This window comes from Calonectris borealis, chromosome 4, assembly GCF_964195595.1.
Source record: "Calonectris borealis chromosome 4, bCalBor7.hap1.2, whole genome shotgun sequence".
Classification (NCBI taxonomy): Eukaryota; Metazoa; Chordata; class Aves; order Procellariiformes; family Procellariidae; genus Calonectris; species Calonectris borealis.
In genome coordinates this window covers 81207635-81225959 of record NC_134315.1, presented here as the reverse complement: position 1 = coordinate 81225959, position 18325 = coordinate 81207635, and the positions used below count along the sequence as shown (strand labels likewise).

The 18325-nt window shown below is 41.1% G+C and overlaps 1 protein-coding gene across 1 annotated transcript in view; it reads right to left on the bottom strand.

Annotated features, from left to right (window-relative positions):
* LOC142082265 (bifunctional heparan sulfate N-deacetylase/N-sulfotransferase 4) overlaps positions 1 to 18325 on the bottom strand; it is a 104941-nt gene that overhangs the window by 52566 nt on the left and 34050 nt on the right. Inside the window, exons 3-4 of the mRNA XM_075150287.1 lie at positions 6010 to 6097; positions 787 to 941 (exon numbers count right to left, since the gene is read on the bottom strand). Coding sequence (XP_075006388.1) covers positions 787 to 941; positions 6010 to 6097 — 243 coding nt within the window. The remainder of the gene's footprint in view (positions 1 to 786; positions 942 to 6009; positions 6098 to 18325) is intronic.

Sequence of the window (18325 nt, the reverse complement as noted above, 5' to 3'; positions counted from 1 at the left end):
TTTGAGTGGCTCTGGTTGCTTGGCATTTCTATGCCTTGTCAAAGGCACAGTGTCTTTTCCAAAGTGAGCGTTTATAGATTTCAGGTTTTCTTTGTCATGCTCAATAAGCAAGTCGACTTACCCTGAAAGGACTCTAAATGGTTTCCACCTGACCTCGGAGTACAAGTTCTCTGAGCTCTGGACAATGCTAGGAGGATAGCTCTTGTAAGTTAACAACACAAATGAGCAGAAATGAAACATCATTATCTATGAATATTAGCAACAGGTGAGCTATGTAAAAAGCATATTTTCGAGGAGGTAATCTAAAAAAAGCACAGTGAAACCCAGCAGCTTCACTTAATTGCTTCATTTGCTTCAAGATTTCTCACAAACCATGCACAATATTTAGGGGTCACTGCAACTTTCTCCCTCCCCTATTGGGGATGTTTGCACTAGACTTCAGAAAGCTGATAACCGGTGTATAAACCCCTTCCTAAAGCTTAAAAGGCCAGCTGATGTCTGCTGAGATTTCACTGCTTCTGATCCCTGTGGTCTCACCCTTGGGTGAAAGGCTGCTACCTCTCCAGAAAGCCCGTGTCAGTGAAAAAGGCCAAGACAAAATTCAGCCCAAGTTTGAGTCACAGAAAGGCTTTTTTTGGGCTGTTTCCAATCTTTCTGCCTTATTTGCATATCTATGTAAAAATACATATATATATATATGTATAATACAAACATAAAAACAGCTTGGAAAGCATAGCTATGATATGCAAAGGTATCCTAGTGAATCTTTTGGCAACTTTTACTCACTATTGCAAATTCTCTGTTGAGGATCATCTGCTCCACCAGTGACGACTCATTGTGGAAGAGGTGAGGCTGCATGTGACTCCACATATGGGGAAACCACCAAAACTCATCCACAGACCTCAACAGCAGGTCATCGCCTTTATCTTCCTCTTCAGTCCCTGCAAAAGACAGAAAGAAAGAAAAAAAAAAAAAAGGTAATAGAAAAGCAACAGCAGAAAACGCCCATAATTGTTTTTTAAACACAGAAGAGGCTGCCATAAAACCTAATGTCCTTTGCCTGGTTGTCTCACTGAGCTGCAGACAGGTTCTACCGTACCACAGCAGGAATGAGGTGAGTTACCATGGATGCTAGCCATCCCTTTCTATTCCTGGCACAGTCTTAACTGATGGTAATTCTAACAAGAATTAGTTTTCAAGGGCTGATTGTTGTGCTATGTAGTGCACTAGGAGTATTTAGCAGTTCAAGGTCCCCAAGAAGGTGGAGATTGGATGGACTTGTACCCACCTGCTTTGGTTCTGCCAGACACTGTACGGTTGTAGCTGGCCCAGGTGGCTCACAGAGAGCTGTGTGCCAGAATCTCATCAACCCCCCACACTCATAGCTAGCTCATTATTAACCTCGGTAAATTGAAATCTGATAATTTCTGGTACAGTTTGAAACAAGTTTGCAATAGTTTCCAAATATAAGCAGGTGGAAAACATGAAGCTGTAACGGCAAAGGGGTTCCGAATCTTGTTTCCTATGGTTCAGTATTCAATTTTTGCCAGGTTTAATCTTGAAGTAAAAACACTGCTGCGTGAAGAGCATCTGCTTCAGGCAGAAGCAAGCATGTGTGGTTATAAAAAAGAAAACCTTCCATTTGAGAAATAGTACAATGCTGCTCCCACCATCTGCAGACATATGTCTGCAGTGCTTTTTCAGATTGGAAAGGCAAAATTACATTTCAATAACTTCACCCTCAAATTCCTCAACAATATTCAGTTTATTAGCAGCCTTCCTTCTTGTTCCTTTACCGTTTAAATGCTTTTATTTAGCTTCAGTCAAAGAAATAATAGTCAAAATCAGTTTACTGATGCAAACATAGGTATCTTTTCTTCTTACAAGCCTTTGAACGCCTTGCAAAGCTCATTGGAAGAAAACGCTCCCTGGATGTCACTGTTGACTTTTGTGGCATGAGGCAGGAACATAGAGAAATGGCTGTTCGGTACAGGCGCTTCAGCTCTTTATTTTTATTTTTCACTTCTGCAGTGTTTTTTGAAGAATGCTACTACACAAGCAGAGCATTACTTTGAAACTTTCTCCTGGTGTCACTGAATCACTTTACCCCCCTCTTCGCAGCACTCTGCAAGTTCTAAGAAAGTTGCTCCCGCTGATGGGAGTGCTGCTGGAAAAAAGAAAACCACCTTGTTTTCTAGGTAATTCCTTATCGAAAAGAAAGGACCGATGGCTGCTCCTTCTGTGAACCTCTGCTCCTTTGTGCAAAACTTCTGTATACTGCATCTGCTGAATGACCGCGCTCTTGGTTTTTTGGGGTGTGTGGTTCACTTGCTGTCACCCAGGCACATGCAAGGGAAATGTGATTGGGGGAAGAAACTTAACGTAGGCTTTCAAAATAGGACAGAAGAGAAAGGGGTAGGAGTTTGTGAAGATCTCTTCGTTGAAGATCTCTTCGGTAACCCAAAGGTAGAAAACAGAAGGTAGGGTTGAAGAGGGGGAAAAAAGTGGATATTTGAAATCTATAAAGAACTACAGTCATTCGACATAAGATTTAGGTCAAAGTATAATTTAGTGCCTTATTAACACTTGAAGTAGAGTGTGGTTCTTGAAATAATTTCATTATTAAAGACTATATTTTAAAAATCCTATTTTTTTGCTACTGATTTCTTTGTAATTTTTATTTGTAAGATACAAATTTTTTAACTTCAGATACAAATAATCAAACTTTGCACTTTTTTTACTGTAACAAAAATCAAACAATATAAAGCATAACTCTTTCCAGTTTAAACAAAACCAACCCCACGCTGTAATGGCAGAGCTGAAACAGAAAGGTTGGAAGTTTAACATTTGGTGGCGGTGTCGCTTTTAAGGATAATATTCTTCATAAGCCTTTAAAAAGAACGTTGCTTGATTTTATAAACTCTTAAGTAGCATTATTTCCAAAAAATCTCATGGGAAGGTTCAATGGAGCATTTGATGAGTGCTTATATTGTTTAAATATTTTTGCCCAATCCCTTATTCAGAGTATTGGAGGCAAAACAAGGGATTTTGAGGTTTTAATTTCTTGTACAATCGGCATTCTTTATGTAAATTTCTGTCTTCATTTTAATGTGAAATCTGAAAAATGCAGTAGACTTACAACGAGGAGGTGAACATATATCTGCTTTGAGATGCAGTATGCACTTTACACAGGTAGGTAATAATTCAGTTTGTTTGTGCATAATAAATAATCCCATATTTTAAAACTACAACCGTAACTTAGAGGTCTCTTGAGCTCAAAACTGAAACTAAGTTTGAAGTTGCTATCAATAATCTTACAAATCTTAAATGCAAATCCTGACAACATCTTAATTTCTATTGCCACAGCATGAACAAGTAGAAAGTGTTTGCTGAAACTGCATAACTAATAGGGTTTACTCAGTTTTTTGCTAATAGCGTTATGTCTACAGTACATAGTTTACCAGTGCCGCAGAAGAGAGTGGTGGTGGTGGTGGTGAGATGATGAGCGGTGAGGCTGATGTGTCAGCTATTGTACTTGTGCGCAGGCATACCAACTAGAATTGGTATTTGCAGTACAGATGTCGGCAACATCTTTTGATGAAAATGTATAACTGTTTAATCTGCCAACACATTCCCATGCTCATCTCCCTCCTGTAGTTTTAAAATGATCCAAGTTTTGGAAAGGAGAGCAAAATCACACATTAAGGAAGTCAATAAGGCACAGCAGTTGCAATGCGCTAATAAAACATGTTGAGTATCTGATACTAAAAGCCTCCCTGGGTAAACAAGCCACATTTACAGTAATTAAAGAATACCTTTCCATGTTTTATTTATATTAAGTCAATAAAGTGTATATTGTGTGGAGAATACTTTGAAACCTTTCCACTAAGCTGATATGACAAAACGCCACCACCAACCTGTAAATGAAGTGTTCACTGAAAAACTCAGATGCGTCGCTGAGCACAGGCAGCAGCAGGTCCCTTAATGGAGGCAATGACATGCTTCAACTCATTAAGTAGTTCTGTGCTATTTTTGTAAGCCTTGAGAGCCTGAGGAGGACAGGCACACATGCACGTTCTCCTATTTTCTTTCTCTACAGCAGTAGCAAATCTGAAATTGGTCAGCATTATATCAGCCGGGCAAGAAAACCTGTGACAACAATATGGAGGCCGTTGGGATGAATGAAGAAAAAATGTATTGGCAGGTCAGGGGTTTGATTTTGTAGAAAGGCTGCATGTTTTGTGCCAGCCACGGTTCAGTACGTCATAGTATTTATAATAAATTATCTCTTTCTCCACCACCTCCCCTCCCTGAATTACCTTTCCCTGCAGCGGACACTGTAATGACTGATACCAGCTTTACTCTGTAGACGGCCACAACCGAGCAGCATCCTACTTTAGGGCGGCTCAGGGCTTTGGGCTATTTTTGTTTATTTTGCTGTATTGCGTGTGTGTCCAATTAATCTCCAGAAGGAATAACTACAGAGGCAGGTCAAGATGAAGTGAGGAGAGTGAAGGAAGAGGATGAAGTTCTGTCTCCGAAGTTGCTCTCTAATCACAGGTCTGCCACTGGCTTGTTATATGACTCCAGGCAAGTAATTCCATCTCTTTCTACCTCTCATTTTTCTCGGGCTCTCCAGCCTATACCTCTAGTCTGTAAGGTTTCCTGGGCAGCAGTTGCTTAGCATTATGTGCTTGCACAAGGGGAAAACAGCCTGGACTTTGAAAGCGACAGTGATACAAATACATCATTTTTGGTTTCCTTCTCTCTACTCATCCCTCAAATCCTTCCTTATGTCCTCTTCTCCCAGGGACCCCTGTACTCTCCTCACGGGTGGTGAAACAGAGCCGTAAGAGCTGGGTAAGCTCATCTGGTGTTCAAATACTGGCAATGAAAAGGGGGGTACTGCTACGCCTACACTGAGAGGGGTGACCTGCCTTACTCCACAGCTACCTCATGGCCCGTGACAGCTGGGACTGCATCATTCCTAGCTTTTAAACTTACCCTCCCATCCTCTTGCTGCTGTAATGCCTCCTCCTCTGCTCCAGATAAGCCTCTCGGCTTCCCTGGCATCACTCAGTCAGTGTCACTAAATGTGGCTGAAGGGGTTGACAGCCGAGGATTTTGGAACTGGTCTTCAAAGGTGGGAAGGGCATGGGGTTTGGAAAGGAGAAGGACAGGAGGTGTCTCCTTTGAAGCGAGTCACTGAAAATGTCTTTTTTTGCCTTAGCAATACTAGGGAGCAGCATGGCTCAGTGGCAGCAGAGGGAAGCCTGGGTGGAGGTGCAGCAAAGTGATAAGGAGAAGGCAAAGGAGGAGAGGGAAAAATTAAAATTGAAAAAAGGATCATTGTGCTGTGGAGAAATGGAGCAAAAGAGAGAAAGGAGTCAGGAGGAGGAGGAGATATAAAAGCGCCTAATCTTCCACAGAAACACAGTGCAAGTGTGCAACTTGTTACTGTATTGAGTATGAAAGGAGCAGGGTTTCAATACAGATTTCTTTTCACCTTGTTTTCCTTTTATCATCCCCCCTGATTTGCGGAACACCGAGATAGATCACCTTTGCAGTCATAACAAAACCTTGTGCATCCCATTCAAACACTTCTGCCTCTTCAGAGGTTATGAGACATGATTTTTCCCATCTTTTGTATTTTGTCATACCTATCATACTGGAAAAAACCTTAGTATGTCTTCTGTGCTGTCCTGTCTTTTGTGGAATTATAAAGATCTTAGCAGCTAGTTTGCCTCCTTTATAACCCTAAGATTTACTCCCGCGCATCTTTCAGAAAAGCACCGAGGGCATCTACGTGTTCCTGAGAAGCTCAGCCGTAGCGTACCTTTGTCCCTTTGGAAACTGAATTAGACACTGGATGCTAAAATGATGGAGTGTGTATTTCCCACTGCTCTACTGAGTCAATGTGTTATTTAAAAAGGGCATGTTTAAAGCTAGGTTTAAAATCCTGTCACCTATTTAACTGCAGCTACCTGAGAGCATGAAGTTCCTTCTTACCTGTGTGGTAAAATTTTCCTGAAAATCCAAGGTTGAAGGTAAAATTTGCAACCTGAGTGCGCAGTAAATTTTGAGTCTCTAGTAAAGCCTGAAATAAATAAGAAATTAACATGCATTTAGAAAAATGAATATTAATTTTTGGAATGCCTCATTTTAAAAGTTGTGTCCAACTGAGGAGATACAAAAAAGACGACCCTGTTAAGTGTTTCACATTTTATTTTGGGCTCATTCTTTTTTATAAGACGATTACAGTGAGCTTAATTTGTTCCATCAGAGTTTGATGGTCTAGTAATGCTAGTAACAGTACATAAGTACCAAAGTAGGTGATGGTTCTGTAACTTGGACCAAGATACTATACATTGTTTACAGTGATCTATGGCAGGACTTGAATCCAGCCATTCGGAGGCAGCAATATACTAAATCACTAAGTCACCCACGCTTTGGCTTATTAATGAAGCTTGATAAAATGTGCTTAAAACCCAAAGTAAAATTAGGAATACTACTTGTCATCCAGATGTGGAGGTGTTGGGATTTACTTACCTGCAGAAACATTTTTGATTGTGCCTGAATACCAAATTAGAGGCTTAAGTGTGAATGAGCAAAACTCCAGTGTTGACTTACGGTTTAAGGAGTGTCCATGTCAGAAATTAAATCCCTGTTTATTTTTATTCTTTCCTCGAAGCAAAAGATAAGACCAATCTAAATGAAATGGAGGAAAAGGATATTGCCTATAGAAAAAATAGGTGTAGTCTTGGTCACCTATCTGTTTTTTCTTGGACATATTTCCAACCACTGGTTCAGCCTGCATGAGCTATCTACATTTACTGTTAGTTGTCAACTCTGCACTGCTTCTAAAGATAGTCCTTGCTGCACAGATAACTGCCCGCTTTCAATCACCAGCCCACATAATTTGGACGTGCTACATATGTGAGATGGATAGTGCATTTATCTCCCTACTGGTCTTGCCAATGTTGAATGGGTTATAAGCTCTATTTTCATCAATTTTCCATGTCTCCATTATGTGGCTCTTGAGAACTTTTCCCATTATCTATTAATAACATTTCTATTGATCGAGTGCTCATGTTCTTGCACAGTTCAAAGACAAAATGAATGCAGTGGTTTACACACAGTCCGAGTGCAGCTGATGTTTCCTTTCATTTAAAAAAATTACATTTTGTATGGTCATTAGTAATTTCTCTTAACGTTACAGGAGAATAGTTTTACCTTTTTGCTCGACCCACTGGTCTAATTTAAAAAACGACAACAACAAACTCTACTTGTGACCATAAACCAAAAGTATCACCAGTCCGGTGTAAATGATGAAACCAGGGTTTAGGCAGCCGAGATGCAGACTGACGGCCTGTGCAGTCCTAGCCCAGAGCCGAGCCCAACCAAACAGGTCAGGTTTCTGCGGTCTCATGATTTATTGTATTTCCTTTGCACTGCAGCGGGTTGGGAGGCGTTTGCTGTAGGACATTAACTTCTTAAAATTCCTGACTCCCTCCTAGTTGTGCAGATATTTGGGCACCGTGCATGTTGGAGCACAAGCCGCTTCTGAAGCATCGTTTCCGAACAGCCGCCTCCTAAAGCAGCATCATTCGGGTGCCAGGTAGCTCGGGAGTGTAATACAAAAGATCGTCAGACAGTGTGCATCTGCCTTGATTTTTTAAATAGAAACGTTTATTTGGGTGTTAAGGAAGATGTAAAACAAAGATAGTTATCGGCTACAACAGTCACCAAGCAAATTCCTTTCCTTGCTAAAGGAAATAATCTAATGGCAGTAAATCTTGTGCTTTAGCATTAAATATTAAGATAGCAGTATGGTTTCCAGCCTATCTTGCCAGACATTTAATAAGTTGATTATTTCAATCCTGTGACAATTCCACATGTGGGACTATATTTACATAATATATAACAACTAAATGTTCACTAAAATGTAAAACCTTAGAGATCAACACCACTGTTAGCTAAGACATTGAGGAAAATCCCCAGTTGGTAAAAACTGGCACTAAATTGACACCATTAAAGTCACAAGCATAGAATCTGAGTCATTATATTTTAGAACATAATTTTCCAAGCTATCTAAAGCATTTTATATATGTTGAGAAAGATGGATGGGCTGAGCAAAATCAATTCAATTTTCCTTTGAGGAAAGAACATTTTGAGAAATTATCATCACTTAACATATAGTATAAGAAGGTACACGAAAAAAACATTATATCACTTTGGTTTTTCTCTCTGATTTCCCTCACGTCTCAATAAGATGACAGAACTGCAGGATAGGCAGAAGCTTTCCAGCCCAGTGAGGTCTCATTAAAAGCACAGAGCGAGGATTAAGATGTAAATCCTGTAACCTGCAGCGTGTCAAGAATTTTTCTCTGTCTAAAGGGCAAATCTGTCACTCAAACTGGATTTGGCTTGGTCCTAAAGACTTTTTTAATTGCAATTTCCATATATGCATATTAATTTATATAATATGCAGCTAAACTTCATTTTCATGACCTCACCTGATTTTAATACTAAGAAGATATTGTCAGCTAAGTCAGTCCAAACTTATCTTGTCACTACTTGCCTGTCTGTAGAGGGGCGGGTTGACATCTTCCACACACTTAATACAAAAAACCCAATCTCTGTTTAGGTGATTAGGGTCTGTCTTCCCTATTTTTAATAAATATCTATTCAAACAAAATTCCCAATGACTCATACTGCCTTCGCTGGTAATTTTGCACAGTAAATAATGAGAACTTTTGTCTCCTGTAGGTACAGACCTTAGCAGCAGACAGCATAGCAAAGTGCCGCGGCAGGAGAAGAGCAGACAACTTTCCTCCATCACCCTTCTCGCGCTCTCCCGGCTGGGTGAACCCCTACTTTGCCTGTGTGTGAGGATAGCTGCAAACATTGCTTGGACAGTCCTCCGGCTCCTGGATGGAGCTGCGCATCCCTGGCACCCAGTGCCAGAAACCTTTCCGGGACTTGCGCAGTCTTCACGTGAGACGGAAGGTATTTATTTTATTCTGAAGGGTTTTGCAGGCTGGAGAAGGGCTATTGAACTTTAACAGCTGGAAATTTTACCCAACGCCAGGTGCAAACACAGCTATTCATGCTCTGCCGTGCTGTCCCCGGCTCCCCTGGGCAGCCCTCCTTCCCGGGGGGGGTCACCTCTCCCCATCCCGTCCCCGTCCCCATTGCACGCTGGCCTCGGGACTTTGCTGCCTACACTGAGGTAGAAATGGTAGGCGCTGCCCACAACTTCAGCAGAAGGGAAATTCACGTAGAGGAATGTGGATTAAAAAAAAAAAAAAAAGGCACGACAAATCTTATTTTGTAGAGAAGATTTTTCTCCTGGGTATTTCATCTGACCACAGTATTTAAGTTCTATCTGCCAGTGTGTGTCTTTTCCTCAGAGTCAGTGGGATTACTTTTTTTTTCTCTGAGTACTGGGGCTTAAAAAAGCTGTAAATGGAAGAAAGCTACTTGCATGTGAAAATACAATTAGCATTCCTCATTGAACTCATAGGGATGTGTTAAAGCAACAGCTGGAACTCACTGTTGTTTTATTTTTGGACAGTTAAATAGATCATGCTAAATAATTATCGTTCCCCAAGGAAAGAAGCATGGGGCACACCTGCACATGGACAAACAGGCATGGCTCAGTGCAAGGCTAAGCAAAGTGTGGGGTTTTTTTAAGGTAATCCAAGTGTTCTTTCAAAGATAAAACCTTTATTGCCTGGAATGTCTCAAAACTCGCGGGTTTCATTTTATTAATTGATTTTTTGCTTTGTCAGTGAGGCTTCTCTCTGTGACATCCACAAGATACGGTTTCTTTTTTATATTGCATTTACATTCAGCAGTCTTTTACATTAATCCACATAATTACCTTTTGTAGACTTGAAGTTGCTGTGTCTTTATTCTTCATAATTGGTGCATCTATTAAGCAGAAGTGATATTTTCCTGCTATGTCCTTGTTAATTATAACTCTATCCTTCATTTACATAATAAACTTTTTGGGGCAATTTCTGCAGTAACATTTCATGCCTAATAGGAAGCAATTTGCTTTCCTTTATTAAGTGCATTAAAACTTCATGCCCCAGACATCATTGACTGTAAACATTTGATTCTGCTCAAATTTAATGCACCAAGGCATTTTGCTCTGCCATATTAGGTTTATTTATGTGCTATGTTCTGGATTGTTAGCTGCTAATGAGGCTTCGGCTCTTATTGCTCTAAGGCCTGAACGCTAACCTCATTTTAATGAGTTCATTATTTGCTGCCTTCTGAACGGAAGACAACAAATTTTCCTTTTAATTAAAGGTCAAAACACCTCTGGCTAAAGAAAGTGAAGAGGTTATCAAATCCTTAGAGAAGGTAAAAGAATGACTTTTTCTGATTTTGATGCCAAGCATGGGCAGGCCAGGCTGAGGCAGAAGGTGTTTGGGGACCAAAACTCCAAATCTAAGCTTAGCGATAACAACGCTAAAACGTGGTACTAGTCTTCCCAAGACATTGTTTAAAAAAAACCCAAAACACAAAAAAACAAAAAACCCCAAAACACAAAAAAACCAAACCAAAACAACCCCGAAAGTCAGCCAAAGTAATTAAAGAGGCTTTACTCCTAACCCAAAGGTCTGCGTGGATCAATACTACTGCTAAAGCATGAGCCCTTCTTTGCATGTGCAATGATTTATAGGGTGCAGAGGACAAATGCCAGATTAATTGAGCTAACAAAAACTAATCTCATGTTTCTTATCGGGGAAAGTGAGGCAAATGTGATCAATATTGGGGGCTGTTTGTAGACAGAGGTATATGCAACCATGTGTTTGTCTGTGTGCAAACGCACGTAAAGGGGGTCGGTGATCCCTTTCTTTGAAAATACCGAGTAGAAACTTTAGTGAAACCAAAAAAGGATCCATTAAAGGAATTAACACACAGATCCTTGTCCTCTGTCTAGTATTTTATACCTGGTCACCATCTTGAAGGCAGGCTAACAAACATGGGTTCATGTACTTCTCATTCGAGAAGCTGCTCACGTCACAGGTAATAGTGTTAGAGACAGGAAGAGTATTTGGAAAAGAGGGGAGCAGTGTCTGTGAGAACAGCTGGTGAAAACTTGAAAATCTGGTTTTGGAGGAAAATCCTAACAGTCTGTGAAACATAGATATTGTTTAGCATGAAAATGAAACTGTCAAAATGTCCTTATAACAGCTCTAAACATTATGTCTGTAAAACTGAAACAAAATTCCTGACTCTTGCAGATATTTCAGGGACCTTCCCAGAAGTTGCTGAATGTGTCCGAGAGCATCAGGAGAAGCCTAGGAGGGACCCAAGATGTGCAGGACTCAACATTACCCCAGTGTGGAGCAGGAAGCCCAACTTTTCATTCGGGCTCCTGGCCATACATGTGGCCTTCCAGAGGAAAAATGTGAATTTTGGGAACCAGCAAAACCTTGAGATCTTGGAGGTTCCTGTCTCTGTGGTCATGGTGCCCAGGGTCCCCAGCCCATGGGGCACTCGACTAGGTAGACCTGCCCAAGGAAACGTGATCCCAAGTTACTACATAGCCTGTCCGTGAGGACTGCGCAATTTGGAGGATGGATGAGAAAAGATCTAGTTCTTCATGCAGTTTGGAAGGACATCAAGGGAAGGAGGGGAAGGTAGGTATTTCTGCTTTTTAGTGCATCTATCACTTGTTGTCATCATGAATTATTTTATTTCCACAGACTCATTCTAGGAAGTGCTTCTGGCACGGGAGGATGTGCCAGTGTCTGGCATCCCAGGGCTACACGGCCAAGGTTACGTTGCCCCATCACCATCTGAGGGATATGACTAAGAATCTTGTCAAAAATGGGCTAACTTGCCATTACTCAAAGTCATCATTCATTTGGGAATGAATTCTAGTCCTGGGTAGTGATTCCACTGCTGCAGTTCTTTGTCTTTCTTTCACGTGTGTGTGCTTAAAATATATATATGCGCATTACTATTTATTTATATGTACTGTAGATATAAAATATATGTAAATATTAAATATAGATATTCTTTACAGTAAATCTTCCTATATGTGATGTTTATATACACTGCTTAGTAAATAGGATTTTTGCCTGGGACCAGTTGCCCAGAGAGGCTGGGGAATCTCTGTCCTTTGAGATATGATCTGATCCAACTTTGAAGTTATCTCTGCTTTGAGCAGGGGCTTAGACTCGATCACCTCCAGAAACCCTTCCACCTAAAATTACTTTAAGATTTGATGAAGATTTTCCCTGTATTTTTCACTTCGAGACAGTTTTCTCAGGCTTCTATGGTACATACTTGTTATTAATACTAAGAAGTCTTTTAATGCATTTATTCATTTTTGTTCCCAGCATCTGTCCTTAATGCTTTTGCAGTTACATAGCCCTGAGGTTCATTCCCAAGCTGTTCTGTGCAGCAATTTGCTGGTGGTCTGTGGAAAGTTGGAGGACTACAAAGTGGTAGCTTTGCTCTTGATTTCCAGCTGAAGATTTGTAGAGAAAAAAAGCAAAGTATACTTTCAGCAGTATTTCTTTCCGCTGCAAGCAGCTGCTGTCAGGATGTGATTTTTGATTGCCTCTTCCCGCTCTTGCTCCCTCCCTGAAATCTATGCTAGGAAAAATATCTGACAATGCCTGATGTGGTCTTGGCAATCTTCAAAGCCAATGCAATCTTCATAGGACTACCATGAAATAGTAATAATCACAGTAACCAACATAAGGATGGTGTGAAATAACTAGTCACTGTTTTTCTGACGGGAAAACTGAATTAAAAAAAAAAAACAAACAACAAAGTGATGTCTATCCTGACATCGCTGACAGGGTCACTGCAAGACCAGAACTTCAGGTTTCTTAGTTTCAGCTTTTGGTTTGGAGCACAAATCTCTGCCATAAGGGGGATGATCAAATCGGCTGTATCCGCGCTTCTTAAAACACAACTCGGTGAGGAATTTATAAACCCAGTGAAGCTGAATCATTGATTTCTTTGTGGTGAGGATTTCAGCCCACTTCACATGCTTATAAAAGAATTTTAATAGAAAATTCTTTAATAGTATAGTGTAGGAAATATAAAGAATTCACATTATTGACTTACTGGCTAGATTTTGAAAGGAGTTTAGGGGTTAAAGTTAGTCACATCCTTAATGGGATTTTGAAATCACTTGTACTATTTACCCGATGCCCAAACTGATTTGAATAGCTGTTAACTGGATCAATGGGCGACTGTCAACCCTCCAGATTTAAATTCCCTCTTAGACACTTTTCACGGAGTGCGCTGTACAAATGGTGTAATTCCAAGCGCTGGCTGCCGAGCACTCGCCACACCCAGCGAAGCGAGCAGGGCTTCAGTCGTCGCCCTGCCTTCCTGAGATACGGGGCTTCACTTCTTTCTGTATTTATTTCTGTGAAGTACTATGCTAATCTGTAGTGCCATATAAATAATTAATAGGAAGGTCTCTGATGGTGCTGAACACAGGCAGCTCTGTCTGCAGATCTATTTTTTATTATAGAGCTATTACTTGAGTCTGTTCAGCATTTCCCTTGAGCTGTCTTAGTGTGAGGTCTGAGAGGATATGTGGGTTTATTTGAAGCAAGAAAAAAAGTCATGTTTTGCGCTCATATGTACTATGTTTATTGCAAACAGAAGAATTTATTTTTCCTTTATGAGTGGAATACACAATTTATCAGATCTACTTCTGCTGCTATTTCGTAACTCCATGCTAAAGTCGGAAAACTGTCTAATTGCATTTAATCGGCATAGAGGAATGCATCTGTTCCGGTAAAGGTTCAGCTAGTTTCAGCTGAATGAGATGAATGGGGTGATACTGCACCAAATTTACTAGCTACTCATGACTAACTAGCTAATAACATCACTTGAGAACTCAGAAGGACGCTTTTGTTTGAGTATTATAGGAGAGATGATGCTACAACAGTGACACAGATACCCGGGCAGTGAGAGCACCTTGACCAACCGCACACGTGTGGGTGCACGTATATAAATAGCCACGACAATTATTCAGTCCCTCTTCTTGGAAAAAGGAATTCATAGCCAACCATCTTGTACTTGTTAGAAGACCTAGCAACAAAAAGCTCAAATGAAGAGCAAGGGGACAGTTTAACAGGGCAAAAAGTATAAATTAAAAATAAAGAGCATTAATAAAAAGCAGGGTTTATTTTAACCAGGACCATATAGATGAGTCAATTGCTTCCAATTCTCCAGCAGTATCTGGCTGGGGAAGATCAAAGGCATTAGGCATGGTGGTGAGCAGCCATGGGACCTGCTGCTGGTGCCGTCGGAACAGGGTACGGCTGCAGTGGTTACCTGCTAGCAGTGATTGCTGTTCCGTGTCGGCGTTATCCGCTGAAAAGATTTACAGCCTATTTGGGAAATCACTGAGGGTCTTTAATATAAATCACTACTGATTCTGAAGGATTTTTTAGGAATACTAACCAAATCTGCTGACAAGTCCCGGAAAGGGAAAAACCAGCATGTGCCCAAGCTGAGAATGCGTGGGGCATTCTCTCCCATCTTCTCCCAGGCCAGCTGCCCACTCAACGGAAAACTGTGGTAAGTATTTTGCTCTCTGAATGAGGTTACAAGCCAGGCACAGTGACCTTGCAAGGGCATGGCCCCTTCTTCCTTGCTTGTAATGTGACAGCAATATCAAGATTAGCAACGTCGCAACTAACTGTTTATCATTTGAGCCAGAATTTAATGGCTGTAGTAATAGCTCAGCTTTCTGGGAAGGAACTGAAGAATCTACATGATGTCCATCAACCTTTCCACCTCCTCTTGTTGCAGACCATGCTGGAAAATATGCTGAAATGTGAGATTTCTCCACTATCTCTCTCTTTTAATCTGTTCAGCTGCAATGGTTTTGTTGCCTCCAAGCAAAGTCAGTAAAGGCAGCCCTTCATTAAGAGATGCTTGTCTGAAAAACGGGTCGAGTCTGCAACTTTCTCTGCTGGTTCCTTCTCCCCTTGGACATAAGGGTCTATTTGTCTTGTGCCTGGATCTCCCTCTGAACTGGGGTCCCGTATTCTCCCACCTCAGACTTTGGGTTCATGGCAGATCTCAGCCGCAGGATGCTGCCCCGTTGCTAAGCTGGTTTCTCCTGCCCGTAGCCTGCACCCGACGCAGGCTTGTAATGACATTTTGGAGAAGGAACTGGTCCATGCTTCCCCCAGCATGCAGGCAGCCAGCCCAGCTGCGTGGTGTGCTGTGAGCACCTTTCCCTTGCCAAGACGAATGTCCCAACCCTTCACGGAAAAGACTGTTTCTCTTTGCAGTCTGATAATTTTGCTGGCTGCTGCCTGGGGAGCATCGAGTACAGCCTTCTGCTGTTTTCTGCTCCTTTCGGAGGCTGTGTGGTCTCTAAAGAACAAAAAGCCTCAGCTCCCATGCTCCCTATGGCTGCAGTTGTTCTTGGCCAGTGCAACAGCCGCACAGAGGAAAGAAGAGATGCTTCTTGCATCTCGCCCCATATCCACACCTGCAGGAGGCAGGTGGGGTTTGTCCATCTGTAATTCTGTTGGAGTGCTAGCATGAGAGAGACCAGAAAGGCAGAGGCAGAAGCATCATCTACCTCTGATCAATCAGCAAAAAACTCCGTAAAATAAGTATTGAACAGGAAAACCATCTTGAGGCTTTAAAGGGACAACATGAAGATTTAAAATAGTATGTTAATAAAAAATTCATGTTCAACAATCGTGATCTCGTTGCAGTAAACTGTACTGGTGTCAGTCATTGTACTGCATGTCACTAATAGTAAAACACAGAGACGGGTATTTACAATTTCTCTCAAGTAATGTTTAGGCCGTGCCAACAAAAGACTGAAGTTTCCCCTTCTTTGGCACTATACAAATACAGAGTAAAGGACAAGTAATATCAACAACTGAATTTTCTTTCAGTTGTATAAGCTAACTTTCTTTCTCTTGTTTCTTGGTTGTTCAGAATTGCTTCTTTAAGCAAAAAAAACCCCAACCTGTTATAGGTGGCCACTCAGTTGTTATAAATTATTTAAGGGCTGGACTAATGGAGGCTACCTTATTTATCATCTTTGATTTGGATGTACTAAGGTTTAATCAGAGTGGTTTTCTGTTCCTTTGCTGCCCTTGGAAATAATTTACTTCGGTAACTTGTCATAAAAATAAAAATTCCTTAAAATTCTCATCATGGACATTTATCTCAAAATTGTAAACTCCTACCAGCAACCTCAAATTTCTAGTTTAAATTTACTGCTTAAAAACTGATGTATATGCTTTGTGGTGGTATTAAGCTTTTTTTTCAACACACATTCAATTATAAAGGAGAGATTGGAACAGAGGTGATATATTCAAAATTCAGGTCTGTCCTTCAGTGTTCAGAATGGGCGTGTTTGCGTGATGATGGATATAACTAGTGGCTTTAAGAGGGTACCTCCATATGTTTAAGTGAAGAGCTTCTAGATCTTTCGGACTGGGAGGGGGAACAAGGAAACCACAGCAGTTACTAATGTCTCTGTTCCTGTTGTCAGTGGTAAAAAATGGGAATATCCAAAATATCCAAATGCGGAAGGACAGAGCAGAAACATGGCTCTCCTCAGCATTTTTTTTGTCTGTGAACAGATATTTTTAAAGCCATATGCTCAGTGTGCAGACTTTTCCCATTTTGTTGTCTTTCTTATTGTTAATTGCTATTTTTCCTTATAACCCCTTCTAAAGTATATAATGGGAATCTCAAATCATTCACTCAAATCGTTTCTATATACCTTTCACATCACTTCTAGCACCTATACACCAGCTGTGTCTGTGGTCTGATATTTTTTTCCCCTTTGCAAGTCTGTCCATTGCCCACCCTCTCCATAAAAATCAGAAACAAGGGAGTCTAAGTTAATGGGATGCCCCAGAGCACCATAGAATCATAGAAGTATTTAGGTTGGAAGAGACCCTTAAGATCATCGAGTCCAACCATTAACTCAACACTGCCAAGTCCACCACTAAACCATGTCCCTAAGCGCCACATCTACACATCTTTTAAATTCCTCCAGGGATGGTGACTCCACCGGTTTCCGGGACAGCACAGAGTGGCTGCTGAGCAGGCACAGCACTTCTGTCAGCAGCTACAAAAACCCAAGTCCCTGAGGACTCCATAAACCCGATGGTTGTGTTGAGGTGCTCCCAGAAGCTTTGGAGATAGGTGGGAGCAAGAAGACAGGCAGCAGTCGTTGTCCTTTCCCAGTCCAGCCTTGCCCATCTATTTCACCGTGCTCTATAGGAGGGGGGGGAAGGTAGATCCTGAACGGGTAGAAAAAGTTACACTTAGTTGCACAAGTGAGAGCATACCTTGCAGCAAAGCGATAAAACCATCTTCTGCTATTCTTTTTTGCCAAAGTAAAAAATGCCTTAAGATTGGGAAAGGGCTGTCTTTTAAATTATTGTGGGATATTTCTCGACCGAGTTGCAAGTAACATACCGGGATCACAGAGTCTCCTTTTTATTTACTTCCAATGATCTAGGAATGCTTCTGTTTTAAAGCCCAAATTATATTTAATCAATCTCTTACTTTTATAGGTCCCCTTTTATCCTCAGTGGGTTGCAATTAGACATCTGGCTGCAGTCTGTAAAAAGTGTAACTGTGCTAGAACTGGAGTCCCTAAAATTGAGTAGGCTCACAGAAATCTGTGCCAGTGCAACGTTTTTCTTTTGTTCTCGAAAAAAAGGATGGCTTGCTAGGAAACTCCTATCACCCAGCTTTCCCTGGTGGTGCTGTGGAGAATTCCAAGTTTTCGTCAGTTATTCTGAAAACTGGAGTTTGCAAAATCTTGACGGGTAAGGATGTGCTTTAAAAATCACTAGGATTAAGTGTTGCTTTTTAATGTTCTTGAGATGTTTGATACTTTTCTAGCAGAGCTTAACTTTTTTGACCCTTCGTCCTTCTTCGTGATGCCGTCTTGCATTATCTAGGGAGCTCACTTCAGTGTTTTGATCGTGTTTGTTAACTGGAATTGGAAGTTTCTGTAAAATGAAAAGGGAATTGCAAGGCAAATGTTCTTGCTTTACACCACGCTCATCTTTTTTACCAGAGGTCACACTGTTTCTGCCACACCCACGTCCTTCAAGTTTAGAGTAGAGGGACATAAAGCCTGTTTTGTCCTTGAGGATGGGTCCAAAATCCCTCCATCCCAGAAAATCCTCCTGCTTACCACTGCTTTATTATACTTCCCAGCTTGAAGACAGCATAGTAAGTTGTCCAGAGAAGGAAGCTGGAAGATCCAAAGCAAAATGGCAACGCCCATGGTAGGTTTCTACTCAATTCTCTTGCATAGAAACGTCAA